Genomic DNA, 13529 nt, shown 5'->3' on the forward strand with positions numbered 1-13529 from the left:
ATTTATACAGCCACAAACCGGCTGAAGATTTCATTATCAATTTGTTATAGAATTATTAAAGTAATTTAGAAATGTGATACACAAAGAAGCATAATTGTTGGGGCACAACTAAATATTATAGGGGGCCGGTGTCAGATAATATAACAATCATTTTTTCATACTGGTTCACACAAGAAATGCATACACAATCATGTACATTAATATTTAACATAATAAATTGGCACAAGATATTTACATAAGCTATTTCTAAATTTATTAACGCTTCACAATGCTAAAACTATTTTTTGCTTGACAACCCTACCAGTATAAGCATGGACTTTTGCGTCATTAAATTTAAAACAAGTATATTCAATATTTTGTGCTTCTTTATATAGACTATTTCCATGTTTATTATAAACATCAACCAATAACATTCAATTCAATACAATTCTAAGGGAGGACCAGAAGATTCTAGACTCCAAACCTCACCTACAGTTGTGCTCCTGTAAATTACACTGTATTATATAATTATAGTCATGCTTCGTATCCCAAATACAGGATTTTACACGATCTTAAGTATTTATGAATGTAGGACATGATGAGTCAAATGTAGAGTTTATATTAGAGTAGACTCATGAAATTTAACGTTGTTATAATATCTATTTCAGATCTCAGAAATTACTTGAAAAAACTTAAAAATTGTCCACACTAAAACATAACATGAAAATATAACAAATAAAAATATTTCACTTCAATTGTGTTTGTGGATCAAGTAACAAGCCATACAAGACTTAAAAGGTTCAAGTGTTTGAATAACTAGGGCCTTATTCAGGAAAAACTTAAGATGATTATAGTGTTCCAGTTATCTGATTGGTGAATCACTAAAATTGATCTTAAATTTAAATTTGTTATCCAATCAGAAAACTGTAATTCTTAAAATCTGGATTTGACTTAAGTTAAGTTTTGGAGAATAAGACCCCTAATTGATTTCACAAATTTAAAACAAACAAATAATACAAGTTAGGTCAAGCAAATTGAATTTGTGTACATCTTGGAACTTCAAACAGCCACATGAACCTTCCATTTTAATTTGATACCACACTTAGGTCTCAAAAACATTTTTTTCTTTTCTCTATATTTTTTTCCTGAATGCTAGACAGGACCATGTCCTTGTGTAATGGGCCTAATTCTGACCCATGTAAAATAAAAAGTTTATTATTATTATTATTCCTCAAATTTCTTTTCTTGGTAGTTTCAGTCTACAAAATTTGTTGAATCATTAGGAAAGTCAACTGAAACAAGTTACCAGGTTAATAATACTTTATTAATACTAGATAATTCTTTTTTATTTTCTTTTTGGAAATTTCTTTAAATCAGGTTTCCTCTTTTTTGAATTATTATTTCATTTATAAATGTATTTTAATTTTTTTTATTTTTTTTCTATTTTAAAGTTGTTGAAACAAAAAATATAAATGGTCCATGTTAAGTATACCATATAATTGAGCAAAATTGTGTATTAAATTAATACTCTTAAAAGCTAAATGAAGCATAATACTAAAAACATATAAATACAATAAAAAAAGATGATCAATTGATCCTTATATAGGCCCAACAAGGTGTAACAAGAACACATGGTTTGAAATGTGAAAATGGTACAAAATGCCTGACTGCATCATATACCTGCATAAAGTTTTATGGTAATCAGTATAACACTTATAGCATTTTATCATTCTGGATCACAAGGGTTGACAAAGGGGTTCAATTTGCCAGTGCCTTCTGTTGGATAGTAACTTGTTACCTTTCAACCACCCTAATCACTATTTTTGGAAACTGCTATTAAAAAACCTTTCTCCTTTCTGTGCTCTGTGTAACACAAGAAATGCCTACACACAGTGGTGGAGCCAAAGGGGGGCCAAAAGGGTTACCCACCCCCTAGGTTAGAAATTCTGGCAACCTGATATTTCGCCCTTGAGCAACCCACTTTATTTCTAATTAGATTTGAAACTTTACAGACTAAACTTACATTTTGTTGATTACTACTAAATGGCCTGATCATGTTTATGTTTTGAATCCAGAATATCATATATTATCTATTGTCAAAATGAGTGACCGATCAAGAAACGTCAAAAAGTCTTTTTTCTTTGTTAATCCTGACTGTACGTCCATAGACATTTATGATTGGTTAACACTCTTAATTATATGCAATAAAAACATAATGATAGGATTAAGAATACATGATGATTCATTAGAAACTCCAATTAATCAAATAGTTTGCTTAATATGACACTAAAAAGGAAATCCATTTTTAACAGTGGTATTTCTATATTGCTCTACAATTGATATATTGAGCACTATTTTAACAGTGGTATTTCTATATTGCTCTACAATTGATATATTGAGCACTATTTTAACAGTGGTATTTCTAAATCGCTCTACAATTGATATATTGAGCACTATTTTAACAGTGGTATTTCTATATCGCTCTACAATTGATGTATTGATCATTATGTTAACAGTGGTATTTCTATATCGCTCTACTATTGATGTACTGAGCACTATTTAAACAGTGGTATCTCTATATCACTCTACAATTGATGTATTGAGCACTATTTCAACAGTGGTATTTCTATATCACTCTTCAATTGATGTACTGAGCACTATTTTAACAGTGGTATTTCTATATCACTCTTCAATTGATGTATTAAGTACTATTTTAACAGTGTTATTTCTACATCACTCTACAATTGATGTATTGAGCACTATTTTAACAGTGAGAATTTTTTGTTTATCTACTGTATAACAATGGACTGGACAATCTTTCTACTGGTATTAAAGCTTACAAATCTAAGTAGGTAGTCTTTAGCCTATATACCAAAAAAGTATTTTCACTTTTAAGTGAAATATAGGTAGCAATATATGTAATAAGCTTATAATAATAATTTTCTAAAATATAAAATAGAACTCTATGCTACAAGTAGAGTTTGTTCTATCAGGTATGTTCTACTGTTAAGTAGAGTTTTATATAACAATAATTATTATATGATATCACAAATTCCCAAAAAGGGGAAACCAATTAAAACTATATTATTGTCCTGTTATTTGACGTTTCGACTTACTGCCTTCTTCAGAAACGATGAAACGCGGAACGTGAGAATCATCAAGGAACGTGATTGGATGAAGAGGTTACGAACGGAGGATCCAAATGGGTTGAATAAGAAGTGTTCGTTGGTTTTCTGTGGAGAGACTATTAACGGCATGACGAAAGATGAAATGACGTCGTAAATGAACTTTTTGACATGACAACCATCAAACAGTTTGAGTATTCTAAACTTTAAATAGTTAGTAAAATAACGGAATAAGATGTGATCGAGATCTATTTTGGGTGTTTCTGAAGAAGGCAGTCAGCCGAAACGTCAAATAACAGGACAATAATATAGTAATAATTATTATATATCTATGCTCTAAATAGGGAGTTCTATCTAGGTATGTTCAACTGTTAAGTAGTATATCTATGCTATGAGTAGGGAGTTTTATCTATATACATATAATATGTTGAACTGTTAAATATTATAGATGCTATATAATATAGAGTGTTATATAGTAATAAATATTATATATTCACCCTAGGAGTAGGGAGTGCTATCTAGGTTAATTATTAAACAGAGCTCTATGCAATAAGTAGAGTGTTATAACACTATAACTATGAGTAAGGAGCACTATCTATGTACATGTAACATGTTGAACTGTTAAACAGAGCTCTATTCTATAGGTAGTGTTATATAGTAATAAATATTATGTATCCATGCTATGAGCAGGGGGTGCTATATATAATAAAAGGTATATAAACTTATAAAAAGGGCTTCATGCTGTAAATAGGGAGGGCTTTATAGCAACAAGTATTTACACTGTTAAACAGAACTGTAGGCTATGTTATACATAGAAAGGGCTATATAGAAACATCAAGAATTTTAACTGTTAAACAAAAGTCTATGCTATAAGTCTAAAGTATCAAAAAGTATCTAAAAATATAAATAGGGCTTTATGCTATAAATAAGAAGGCTTAGTAATATACCTATTTGGTAAAACAAAATAATTAAGATAAAAAGCTAAAAAAAAGTTCAAATTAATTATCATCTGATTCATCTGATGTGTAGGTTCTATCACTATCTCCTTCGCTTTCACTATCACTGGAAATAATAAAAATAAATAGTGAAAAACATACACCCTAATACAATTTTCAAAGCTGTTAGATATAGAAGATCTAAAATGAGTGCTTATATAATATGAAATTTATGAAATGAGTTGCAGGATTAAATTTTACTTGATGTCTTGGCAATGAAAGATTATATATATCAGACAACTATCAATAAAGACATAATTTCCTTACATTCTTGCACTCTTTCGATATAGGGCCTTCATTTTGAGCCTTTTTAAACATTTCTCCAAAATGCCTTAGCACGTAACAAAATAGATCATGATAAACACATTCATGTGATTACTAAATTGAAACTTGTAGTCCAAGTAATCTGCGATTTCATGCCCTTTAGCTTCTACCTTAACTGAGTTGTCAACTTAAAACATGTTATGTTTGTTTACATGGCTGGATACATGACCTAATTTGCAAAGTTCTTAACCTGTGCTTTGAGCTCATATTGTTTTATGAACCTGTGTTATGAACTAAAGGGACAGATTCGCCATTTTCGGGGGTTTGATTCTTTGGGTCTTGAATATATATGTAAATAGTCTTCATAAGTACAAGAACTGTACAACAACCAAATTTTTATGGTGATCTTTGAACACTATAATTAGTATCTCAGCTAAGAAATTCCTGTTTCTAAGACTAAGGTACGCTTGGTCGAACAGATAGCAAACCTGTCCCTTTAAACAAGTAAAATGAAGATAGAAAACTACTAACAAACTAGATATAAGCTATTTGGACTTACCTTGAATGATCATCATTCCGTGGATGTATATTTTTACAATGGTTTTTATAACGGCAATTCCCAGCCAAATAATATTGACAAATAGTAGGTTCGTTTGACTGAGTGGCAATATTAGTACTGCTGCCAAATCGTCTGGCTTTGGAGAAAAGTTTGCGATTTCCTTGATGATGGCTTTGAGATCTGGTATGGCAGGATGGTGCTGAATTATATCTCAGTCCTGGGCGTTGTCCTGGTTGTGGATGCTGAATGGGATAAGCTACAGGAGATTGAATCAGCTGCATTTGTCGACTCCTAGATTGTTGAATAGGTGTATACCATGATCTGTTCAACTGTTCTCTGTGTTGTCTGTTGTAAGAGTGTCCTACAGAACCATTACTAGTTGCTTGCTGTGAAATAGTCATATTGTTAAAAGTGTCAACCATCTGTGCTCTTGGAGTGTAAGAATCCATATTATTTCTAGGGCCTCTTGTTTTATTGTAATCAACTTCATTAGGTCTACTATAGTTTGCATTTCGTGCCTTTCTTTCTTCAATCATGTCATACATGTCTTTAATTTCTCCCAAAATAGCAGATTGATTTCTTTCTGTGTTTATTCCAAATCTCTTTAAAATCTTCTCATTATTCAGAATTTCGTGGCTACGATTACATTTACCACGACCAAACTTACAATTACCCCAAACATAATGCTCACAAATATGCAAACTTGTACATTTCCCACCTTTTGAACAGCCTCTGCTCACATTATAAAATGAACAAATTCTTGGTATGCTGGCTTCGGTTCTGTTTCTTCGCAGCCGAAAGAGTTTCTGTAAATATTTATAGGGAAGATCATCCAGTAGCAAGGCACGGAAAAGTTTTATATTATGTTCACTATTAAGGGCATGTCCATATTTACAGGTATTCCTCTTTGACAGACACCCATCTGATAAAATGTAGAACTTACAGATATGAAACATTGGACAATCTCTGTCATCACAATTAGATTCTGAGCAGTAATCTGGACATAGATTAACTTGTACAACCAAATTAACCATTTCTGATCTCCCATGTTCACGGCAAAATGCAAATATTTGTGGATAATCTAGTAAACAATCTAAGAGTTCAGATCTACTTTCAATATTTAGCTTGCTCTGTAAACGATTGAAATCCATATTTTCTCCATTTCTAGAAGCAATCATTTGAATTGCAGAACGTGCAAGATCTTCGCTTCTTGTAGTATGACTTCTTTCAGCCATTATAGTTAATTCATCTGAAAAGGTAAAATAATAAAACAATATGAAACCTCCTCAACCATTTAAAGTCTTGCTATCATATCTTCATATCTTTCTTTCTTATCTTTACAAACAATTGGTGAAGGTTCTCAATCAGTGTGCAAAGTCTGATGACCTTGAATGAGTCATCTTTCCTCAATATTTCATTAGACCCAGCTGGAATTGGGTATGTTAGATAATGTAGCAAACAGGATCCTCCGGATTCAAACCTCAGATGTTATCCTAGAGTCAAAAGTAGCTGTTGAATTTTACTTTTTATTACGATATCTAAAATTTCCAAACACCTACACATTTTATTTGGTGCTTAAGCAAAATGTAAGAATTCATCAGACTTTTTGTCAAGTTTCTGATACAGCCTACATTAGTCTGATAGTCACGGCTGACTATAATCATTATTTAATACTTTCAAGACTTAATATTCATCACAGTTTATAGCCTAGTAAAACAAATGGTGTTCTATATGAAATCAATTTACTTCCTTGACTAAAATGAAAGTAGAAACATACAAATTTTATAATATGAAATTGTTCGTATATAGTGTAATTTTACTATTTATAACATATGTGGGCTATATATCACAGTTCTCTACAGTAGGCCTATAGTCAATTGAGGGTTAATTGCGACCTATTTAATATATCTGAAATACATAATAGGTCTGTGGAAGCAGGCTGTGATCTTTCCTATTCTTATAATGTTATTGCTCTCAAGAAAACAAGGAAAAATGTCAAAACATTATGTGCTTTGTTATTAAAAAAGTTAGTTATACCATAATATACTTCTTGTGTTTTTTGTTATAAAAATGTCAATAGTCAAGCGTGGAAATTATAGGAGAGAACCCAAGCATGAATTATGACAAGAAATTAGAGATGATTTTAACTTTTTCATAGTTTTTTCGACTTCTTGCTTTTCACCCTGCTTATGGTTGCTTTCTAAGTTACTGGTGCCGCATGTGGTTTTTTGAAAAGAAATGTGATTGCAAATTTCTCCTCCCCACATAAGACACATAATTGAGACCATTCCACCTTGTACTGTGGGGCTTCTCTACCTGACATCCGAAAATAGGATGCCTGAAAGTCCCACCAATGTAGTCAGAGACATTTTGTATACCAATATCCGTAGGGTCTACATACATTAATAATTTAGCCTATATATTGTCTACTATATATCGTATATAATTATATTTAATACTAGCCTATAAATGTAACTCACTTGTAATGTTATTAGTACTAGTAATAGTCCTTATTCCAATCCCATACAGAAATTTTTACACTCCAATGGGTATTAGAACCCGTGCTGACATATTATCTGATACTGAAACTTGACATTCTGTTTTGACAACAAGCTGATAAAATGCTTGGAAATCGAATTGATTGTTCGGCCTATTTTTAACCATTTTCTTGGAAGTCATATGATTAATATTACGTCATAGACCTAGCTACCTAGAGTCATTAATTGATTGTAAACCTCTAACTCTAATTGAAAATTCCGAATGATTACTTTTTTTTTTTTAAGTCCATGTCCGTTTGGCAATAAGCCAATATAATTAGACATTTGATACAAGATATATAAGCATTTTGAATACTTTAGTTTAGGCGTGTTCTTTGTCAATATGGACTAGGCCTATAAAACTATTAAAGGGATTGAAAAGATGTTTTCTAAACTTGTATGTATATGGGGGACACTGATGACAACAATTTGCATCATTCCAATTTCAGACAGACATGTGTGGTTCCTGCAATTCCACTAAAATTAAGTGTTTTATGGCGTCACTTTACGCAATTTAAACCTGCTTAGTGACGTCATAAAACGCTCACAGACGTCGGATTGAAAATTGCAATGGTGCATGATATCAATACTATCAGTGTCCTCTATACACATAAAATGTTTCAAAAACCTCTTTACAATCCCTTTAATAATATTTATGAAACACCCTATAGGTCGCGGTGGCCTAGGGTGCTTTTTGCACTTGCTCAGTAACTTGCGCAGTTGGTGGGTGGTCGCGTTTTGGAATCCAAATTGAATCAAAATTTTAAAAGAAAACATAAATTTTGCAATGAAAAGTCAAAACTACTACAGTAACTATCTACTCTATCATTTTGACTATAAAAAAGGTGTATGTGAACATAGAACTTTAGCCTATAATTCTATTGTGAACAATGGATAAAGAAGTGCATGACGTCTTATACCTTGACTTGAATGCAATAGCCAGCCTATTTTCATTTATTTTTTTTTTGGCAACGATTTGATAGGATTGTAAGTTAGCAAATACAGCCAATCAGAGTCATCAACAGAAAGTCTTAAACAATTAGCCATAATATTTACAGTCTATTTGTCAAGGTCTCTGATTGGCAATAATTGCTGGCGTACAATCCAATAAAATTGATGCTACCATGAAACAAGAAAGGTGGTTATTACAGTCAAGGCATAAGACAAAGTTCGTAGTAGTTTGGCATTGTGAAGATGAGCTAATCTAAAGGCCTTTGATCATATTTAACATTTGGAGCTATTTAAGCCCCCTATTAAATTTTTTCTATACCAATTTGTGTTGAGAAGATGCTCAATGAAGTAGGCTACTATTTCATTTCATATGCTGAAATCGTATTTTTGGACAAACATAAGAACTCTTTCCTGCAAAATATTGAATCGTACTGTGGAAAACACACAAATTAGGCTACTCTAATCAGATACTCACTTATGGTTGATCTATTATAGCTTCCTCATGTGGAAAGTTCATGAGCGATACCATTGTTATTTTGGATTTAAGGTTTTGTTCGGATCGATAGTACTTAGTTTCTTTTTCTGTTTTAACTTAACTAATGTCTATCTTTTCAAAACTAAAATAGGGCAAAAAACATACTGCACAATATTATGATAGTTTGTGTATTTTTATTGGAATGTTGGATAATCATACTTAAACAATTAAACCATGGAACCTCATAATCTATACTGAGAGTCCACATAGCTAGTATGATATTTTGGGTATCATGGGTGGATGAAATTGATCTGTATCATTGGGCAAATTCATAAAAATTAGTATATTTCATCTATTTTTCTTTCGGTGAAAATAATAGTTTTGTACATTAAAATATAACTAGCTAGGGCCTACATCAGCATCAGGAAGGTGTGACTGACCCAAAAAGCACTCTAGATAGGCAGCCATTCTGACAAATTATCAATTCGTTAAAAAGCATATCAGCAAAAGAATTAATATTTAATGGTGTTATACAATTGCTGACCTAGAATGCTATAAATAGATTAAAAGACTTAAAGTCCCATTTGTTATATATGGGTGGTTGGCTAGACTATAAATAGAAGGTGGTCCACAATTTTTGTTGGTTTTGTAAAAGGGCATCAAACAGTATTCCAGTATGTCCCTAGTTGACTTGGTTGACACCCATAAAACATCATACCATGAAAGAAATTGATATTTTTAGAGTGGACAGAATCTACTCTACACATATATCTAGTTATATTGATACCATCATTACACCTTTTCAATTCTAGATGATTATTTTCTATTTATGTGATCAAATGTGAATCTGCTGATTAACCTAAAGTATTAAATAAAAACAATACAATAGCAAATTTAAGTCAACAAAATCAATGTTTATAGACCAGAATCAAACAAAAGAGCATGCTCTTCTAATGAAATCTGTTTTCAAATATAATTCTCATTTAAGAATTTAAGCTCAGCGTTGAAATTTGAGCCTTCAAATCGTCATGCGATTTTCGTACATTTCTAGTATTCTAAAGACTATTTACATATATCCAAGACTAAAATCAACCCCCCAAAATGGCAGACCTGTCCCTTTAAGATAAATTAAATTCAATAAAATTTTGGACCATAAATTGTAAAAAATACCTTGGCCCTATATTGAAATATATTTGAGTTAGGTAAATATCATGAAATACTTTTAACCCATATCACTTACAAGAACTAATTATATTATTGAATTGGTTGGGTTCGGAAGAGTGGTTGACTTTTCTGATTGATCCATTGGTTGTAGTTGATTTCTGGGTTGAGAAACATTAGGTTGGGTTGCCTGGACCAGACCAGGAAAAAAGTACAGACTTTTACTTAATGATGACCTATATTCTGGAGACTGTTTATTACGATCACTAATTGTTTCAGCTTTTTGAACTAAATTATTCACCTGGAAAGAAATTTTCAGTAACCAATATTTAATCTGAGCAAACGTGTATGCACAAATAGTTCAATTTGTTGTCAGAGGTAATACTGAAAAAACATTCTTGATCTTCTTGTCTTTCAGATTCCATATGCTTTGTGACTTTTGTGCTTCTAATAGGTTCCTTCACAATTGGAAATCGAAAAAAGGTTTAGGTTTAGGCAAATAGTTCTTCATTGTACACTGCATGGCATCATTAGTCCAACAGGAGCAGAAACCATACTAGGATGTATTGTGTGTTCTGTACAGATTTCAACCTCCATGTTTTGTACCTACCTTAGTCATAATATTAACTAGTTCACAGCTATGAGCCCAGTATTTAAAGGCATAGACCACAGCTTGTATAAACCACGTTCCAATGTTGATATTTCGCCAAGATACATAACCTGAAATATAATTGATAGAAATTTATAAAAACTATACACTAAAAACTACAGAAATATGTCCTTCACATGTATGTAAGATTAAACTAAAAAAATCAAGCTGTCAATTTTTTAACGCCAATGTAAACTGACTTCATTACGCTTTTTGGTAGGTGTAAGAAAACAACTGAAGAAGAAAAATCTTTTTTCTTCCTTTTTTGGTTCTGGAAATTCTAATCTATAAATCAAATAGATTTACTTAGAAACATGAATTTTTTTTGCTTAGCCATCCAGTAATAGTGTTCACAGCTCACCGTCCAAATTTGAGCCTTGAAATCCATAAAATATTGATGCATTGACCATAATATGATTATAGAAGATAAGTAAATGTGGATGGTAACTTTTTAACTATAATTAAGGTTTTTCTATTATGAAGAAAAGAGGTAAGTTGGTGTTTATTCATCACAAATTTATAATTACCTGGACTTGTTGCCATGGAGATAAACATATCAGCTCTTCTAGCAGTATTATGCAAGGCTTCATCAACTTGCTCAATGTCTTGTAAATCTAGCTCATCCAACTTTTGAGTGACTTCATTCATTTGTTCCTTGTCTTTTTCAGTTATTTTTTGGCTATTTTCTGTTCCCCAATCTTTTATGTCTGTTGATGAAATATATGGAATTTTAAATTTAGGCTTATGAAAGACAGAAAGGGCCAGTCAGTGTTCAGAGATGGACACTTCTGAGGAAAGCACAACCAATTGTTCTTAATCTTTTTCGATATGTTTTTAAGGACCAGATTTGCCATTTTTTGGTCTTGAATAAGCCTTCAGTTACAAGAAATGTACAAAAATACCTAAACTAAAACTCGGAAATTCACTTTCCTATATGGCAGAATCTCAAGAAAAGACGAAACATCTTTTTAACTTTCAAACTGGTCCAAATAATTCTTGACACATGGATTTGAAGGCTAAAAGTTGGATGGTGAGGTGTTAACATTATTACTGATCAGCTTGGCTCCTGTTTCTGTTTCTGAGACTACGATACAATTGGTCAAAAATGGCTAATCTGTCCCTTTAATGCTAGGCTTAATTCAAGGCTTGGGGCATATAGGTTTAATTAGATTGTATAAACATAAACTTATACTCACTTCCCTGACAAGCTTGAATGAAAAACAGTTTTGGTTTTCCATGTAAACTTTGACAATAAATCGAATCAAAACTAAAAACAATTTTGCTAATGTCCACTTCCTTGCCATCTACTCCATAAACATTACCATGGGAACCATGAGATAAAATAACCATTACAAAACAATCATAATTGGTGTGATCCATATCTGTATACTCTTGTACTATGTCCACTATTTCCTACAAAAAAAAAAAGAATTACATAATGAAATATAGTGTGATAGTGACATCATAAACCACATAGTGGAATTGCAAGAACCACAGACGTCTTAATTGAGAATTTGAATGGTGTAAATTGATGCTATCAGTGTCCCTTATACACATAACTTTTTTTTAGAAAACCTCTTATTATATAATCTCTTGAAGTAATAAGCTTAGGGGATGAATGCTTGAAGTCCATTACCTGGGAAATACTTCTTCCTTCAATCTATATTGTCATAATCATATCGTTAATTAATGGTATTAGGGATGAAAGCCGACACCAGGCCAACAGTTGGAAGCACTGGAAGAGGCATCAAAATTTACCCCATAGAGTGATATTTAAAATATTATATTCTATATTAATAAGCGTGAATTGTTATCAAATATTTAATTCTGTTTATATTTTAGGAATTAACTATCAATATCAAATTCTTTTACCTGTGCAGTTTTGTTATTGCGCACATCAACTAAAAAATGTAACTGTGTGAAAAGTTTCTCCAAAGAAATCACATCTTTCTCTGTGCCATCTCGATCATCAAGTTCTGTACTTTTATGAAATATCTCATTATTTATCACCACACAGTGTCCCCGAGGGTTTGAATTCATTTGGTAAATCTGTAATATTTCATGCATATCAATTCACAATTATGAAATATTGACTAAAAAATCAAAAACTATTAAAATTACTATCAAAATTTCTCACGAAAACAGGAAAATGTAATAAAAATAATTTTTTTTTCAAAATATCAAGATTTAGGTTAATCCACTTGTATAAGAATCAGAAATATTATAACAGAACCTAAAAACACATGTTGCTGTTAATCAGAGTTTCATGATATGTGAACTTCAGACAACTGACCTATTTTCAGCCTACATCCCAACTGAAGTTGGACAAGTATAACTTATTCTCATGTCTACATTTCGAGACGAATTTGGAACATTTTTCAAAAAGTGTTTGGGAGAATTAATGATGGAAAGCTTTTCAGTGAAACACTGGTTACATCGTTTGATTTTCTTTGTGTGGGCTTTAGCTCTGCTATCAATAAATCAGGATATTTTGTAATTTATGCTCTGAGAGTTCGGTACTATTTTCATATTTTCGATATTTAAACGACTGCATATGGTTGTAATAGGTGTTTTATAGCAGTAACAACAACATGATTCAAGTTCAGTTGAGGGTTGGTTTTGAGCCCTCTGCTCTTTCTAGTCTACGTCAATGTCATTAGTGATGGTCTTCTTTCCAACCCCAAGCTTTTTGCTGATGATACGTCTCTGTTCATGACCATTGAAAACAAAGAAGCATGTCAAGAAGCACTTAATTCAGATCTTGAAAAATTAAGTGAGTGGTCCCAAAAATGGCAAGTTACATTCAATCCACTGAAAACAGAAACTCTTACTTT

General features: G+C 31.8%; 2 protein-coding genes across 2 annotated transcripts; both read right to left on the bottom strand.

Annotated features, from left to right (window-relative positions):
* Nucleotides 1–4102: 4102 nt before the first annotated feature.
* Nucleotides 4103–6157, bottom strand: LOTGIDRAFT_169853 (hypothetical protein; the record flags this gene model as incomplete). Its single annotated transcript, XM_009068477.1, has 2 exons — nt 4103–4166; nt 4923–6157. The coding sequence occupies 2 exons, from the start codon at nt 6155–6157 to the stop codon at nt 4103–4105; spliced, it is 1299 nt and encodes a 432-aa protein (XP_009066725.1).
* Nucleotides 6158–10632: 4475 nt separating this feature from the next.
* LOTGIDRAFT_134425 (hypothetical protein) lies at nt 10633–12762 on the bottom strand (the record flags this gene model as incomplete). Its single annotated transcript, XM_009068478.1, has 4 exons — nt 10633–10766; nt 11223–11333; nt 11892–12108; nt 12568–12762. 4 exons carry the CDS (start codon nt 12760–12762, stop codon nt 10633–10635), a joined length of 657 nt encoding a protein of 218 aa, XP_009066726.1.
* Between the last annotated feature and the right edge of the window lie 767 nt (nt 12763–13529).

The sequence above is a fragment of the Lottia gigantea genome (assembly GCF_000327385.1).
Source record: "Lottia gigantea unplaced genomic scaffold LOTGIsca_90, whole genome shotgun sequence".
Taxonomy (NCBI): domain Eukaryota; kingdom Metazoa; phylum Mollusca; class Gastropoda; family Lottiidae; genus Lottia; species Lottia gigantea.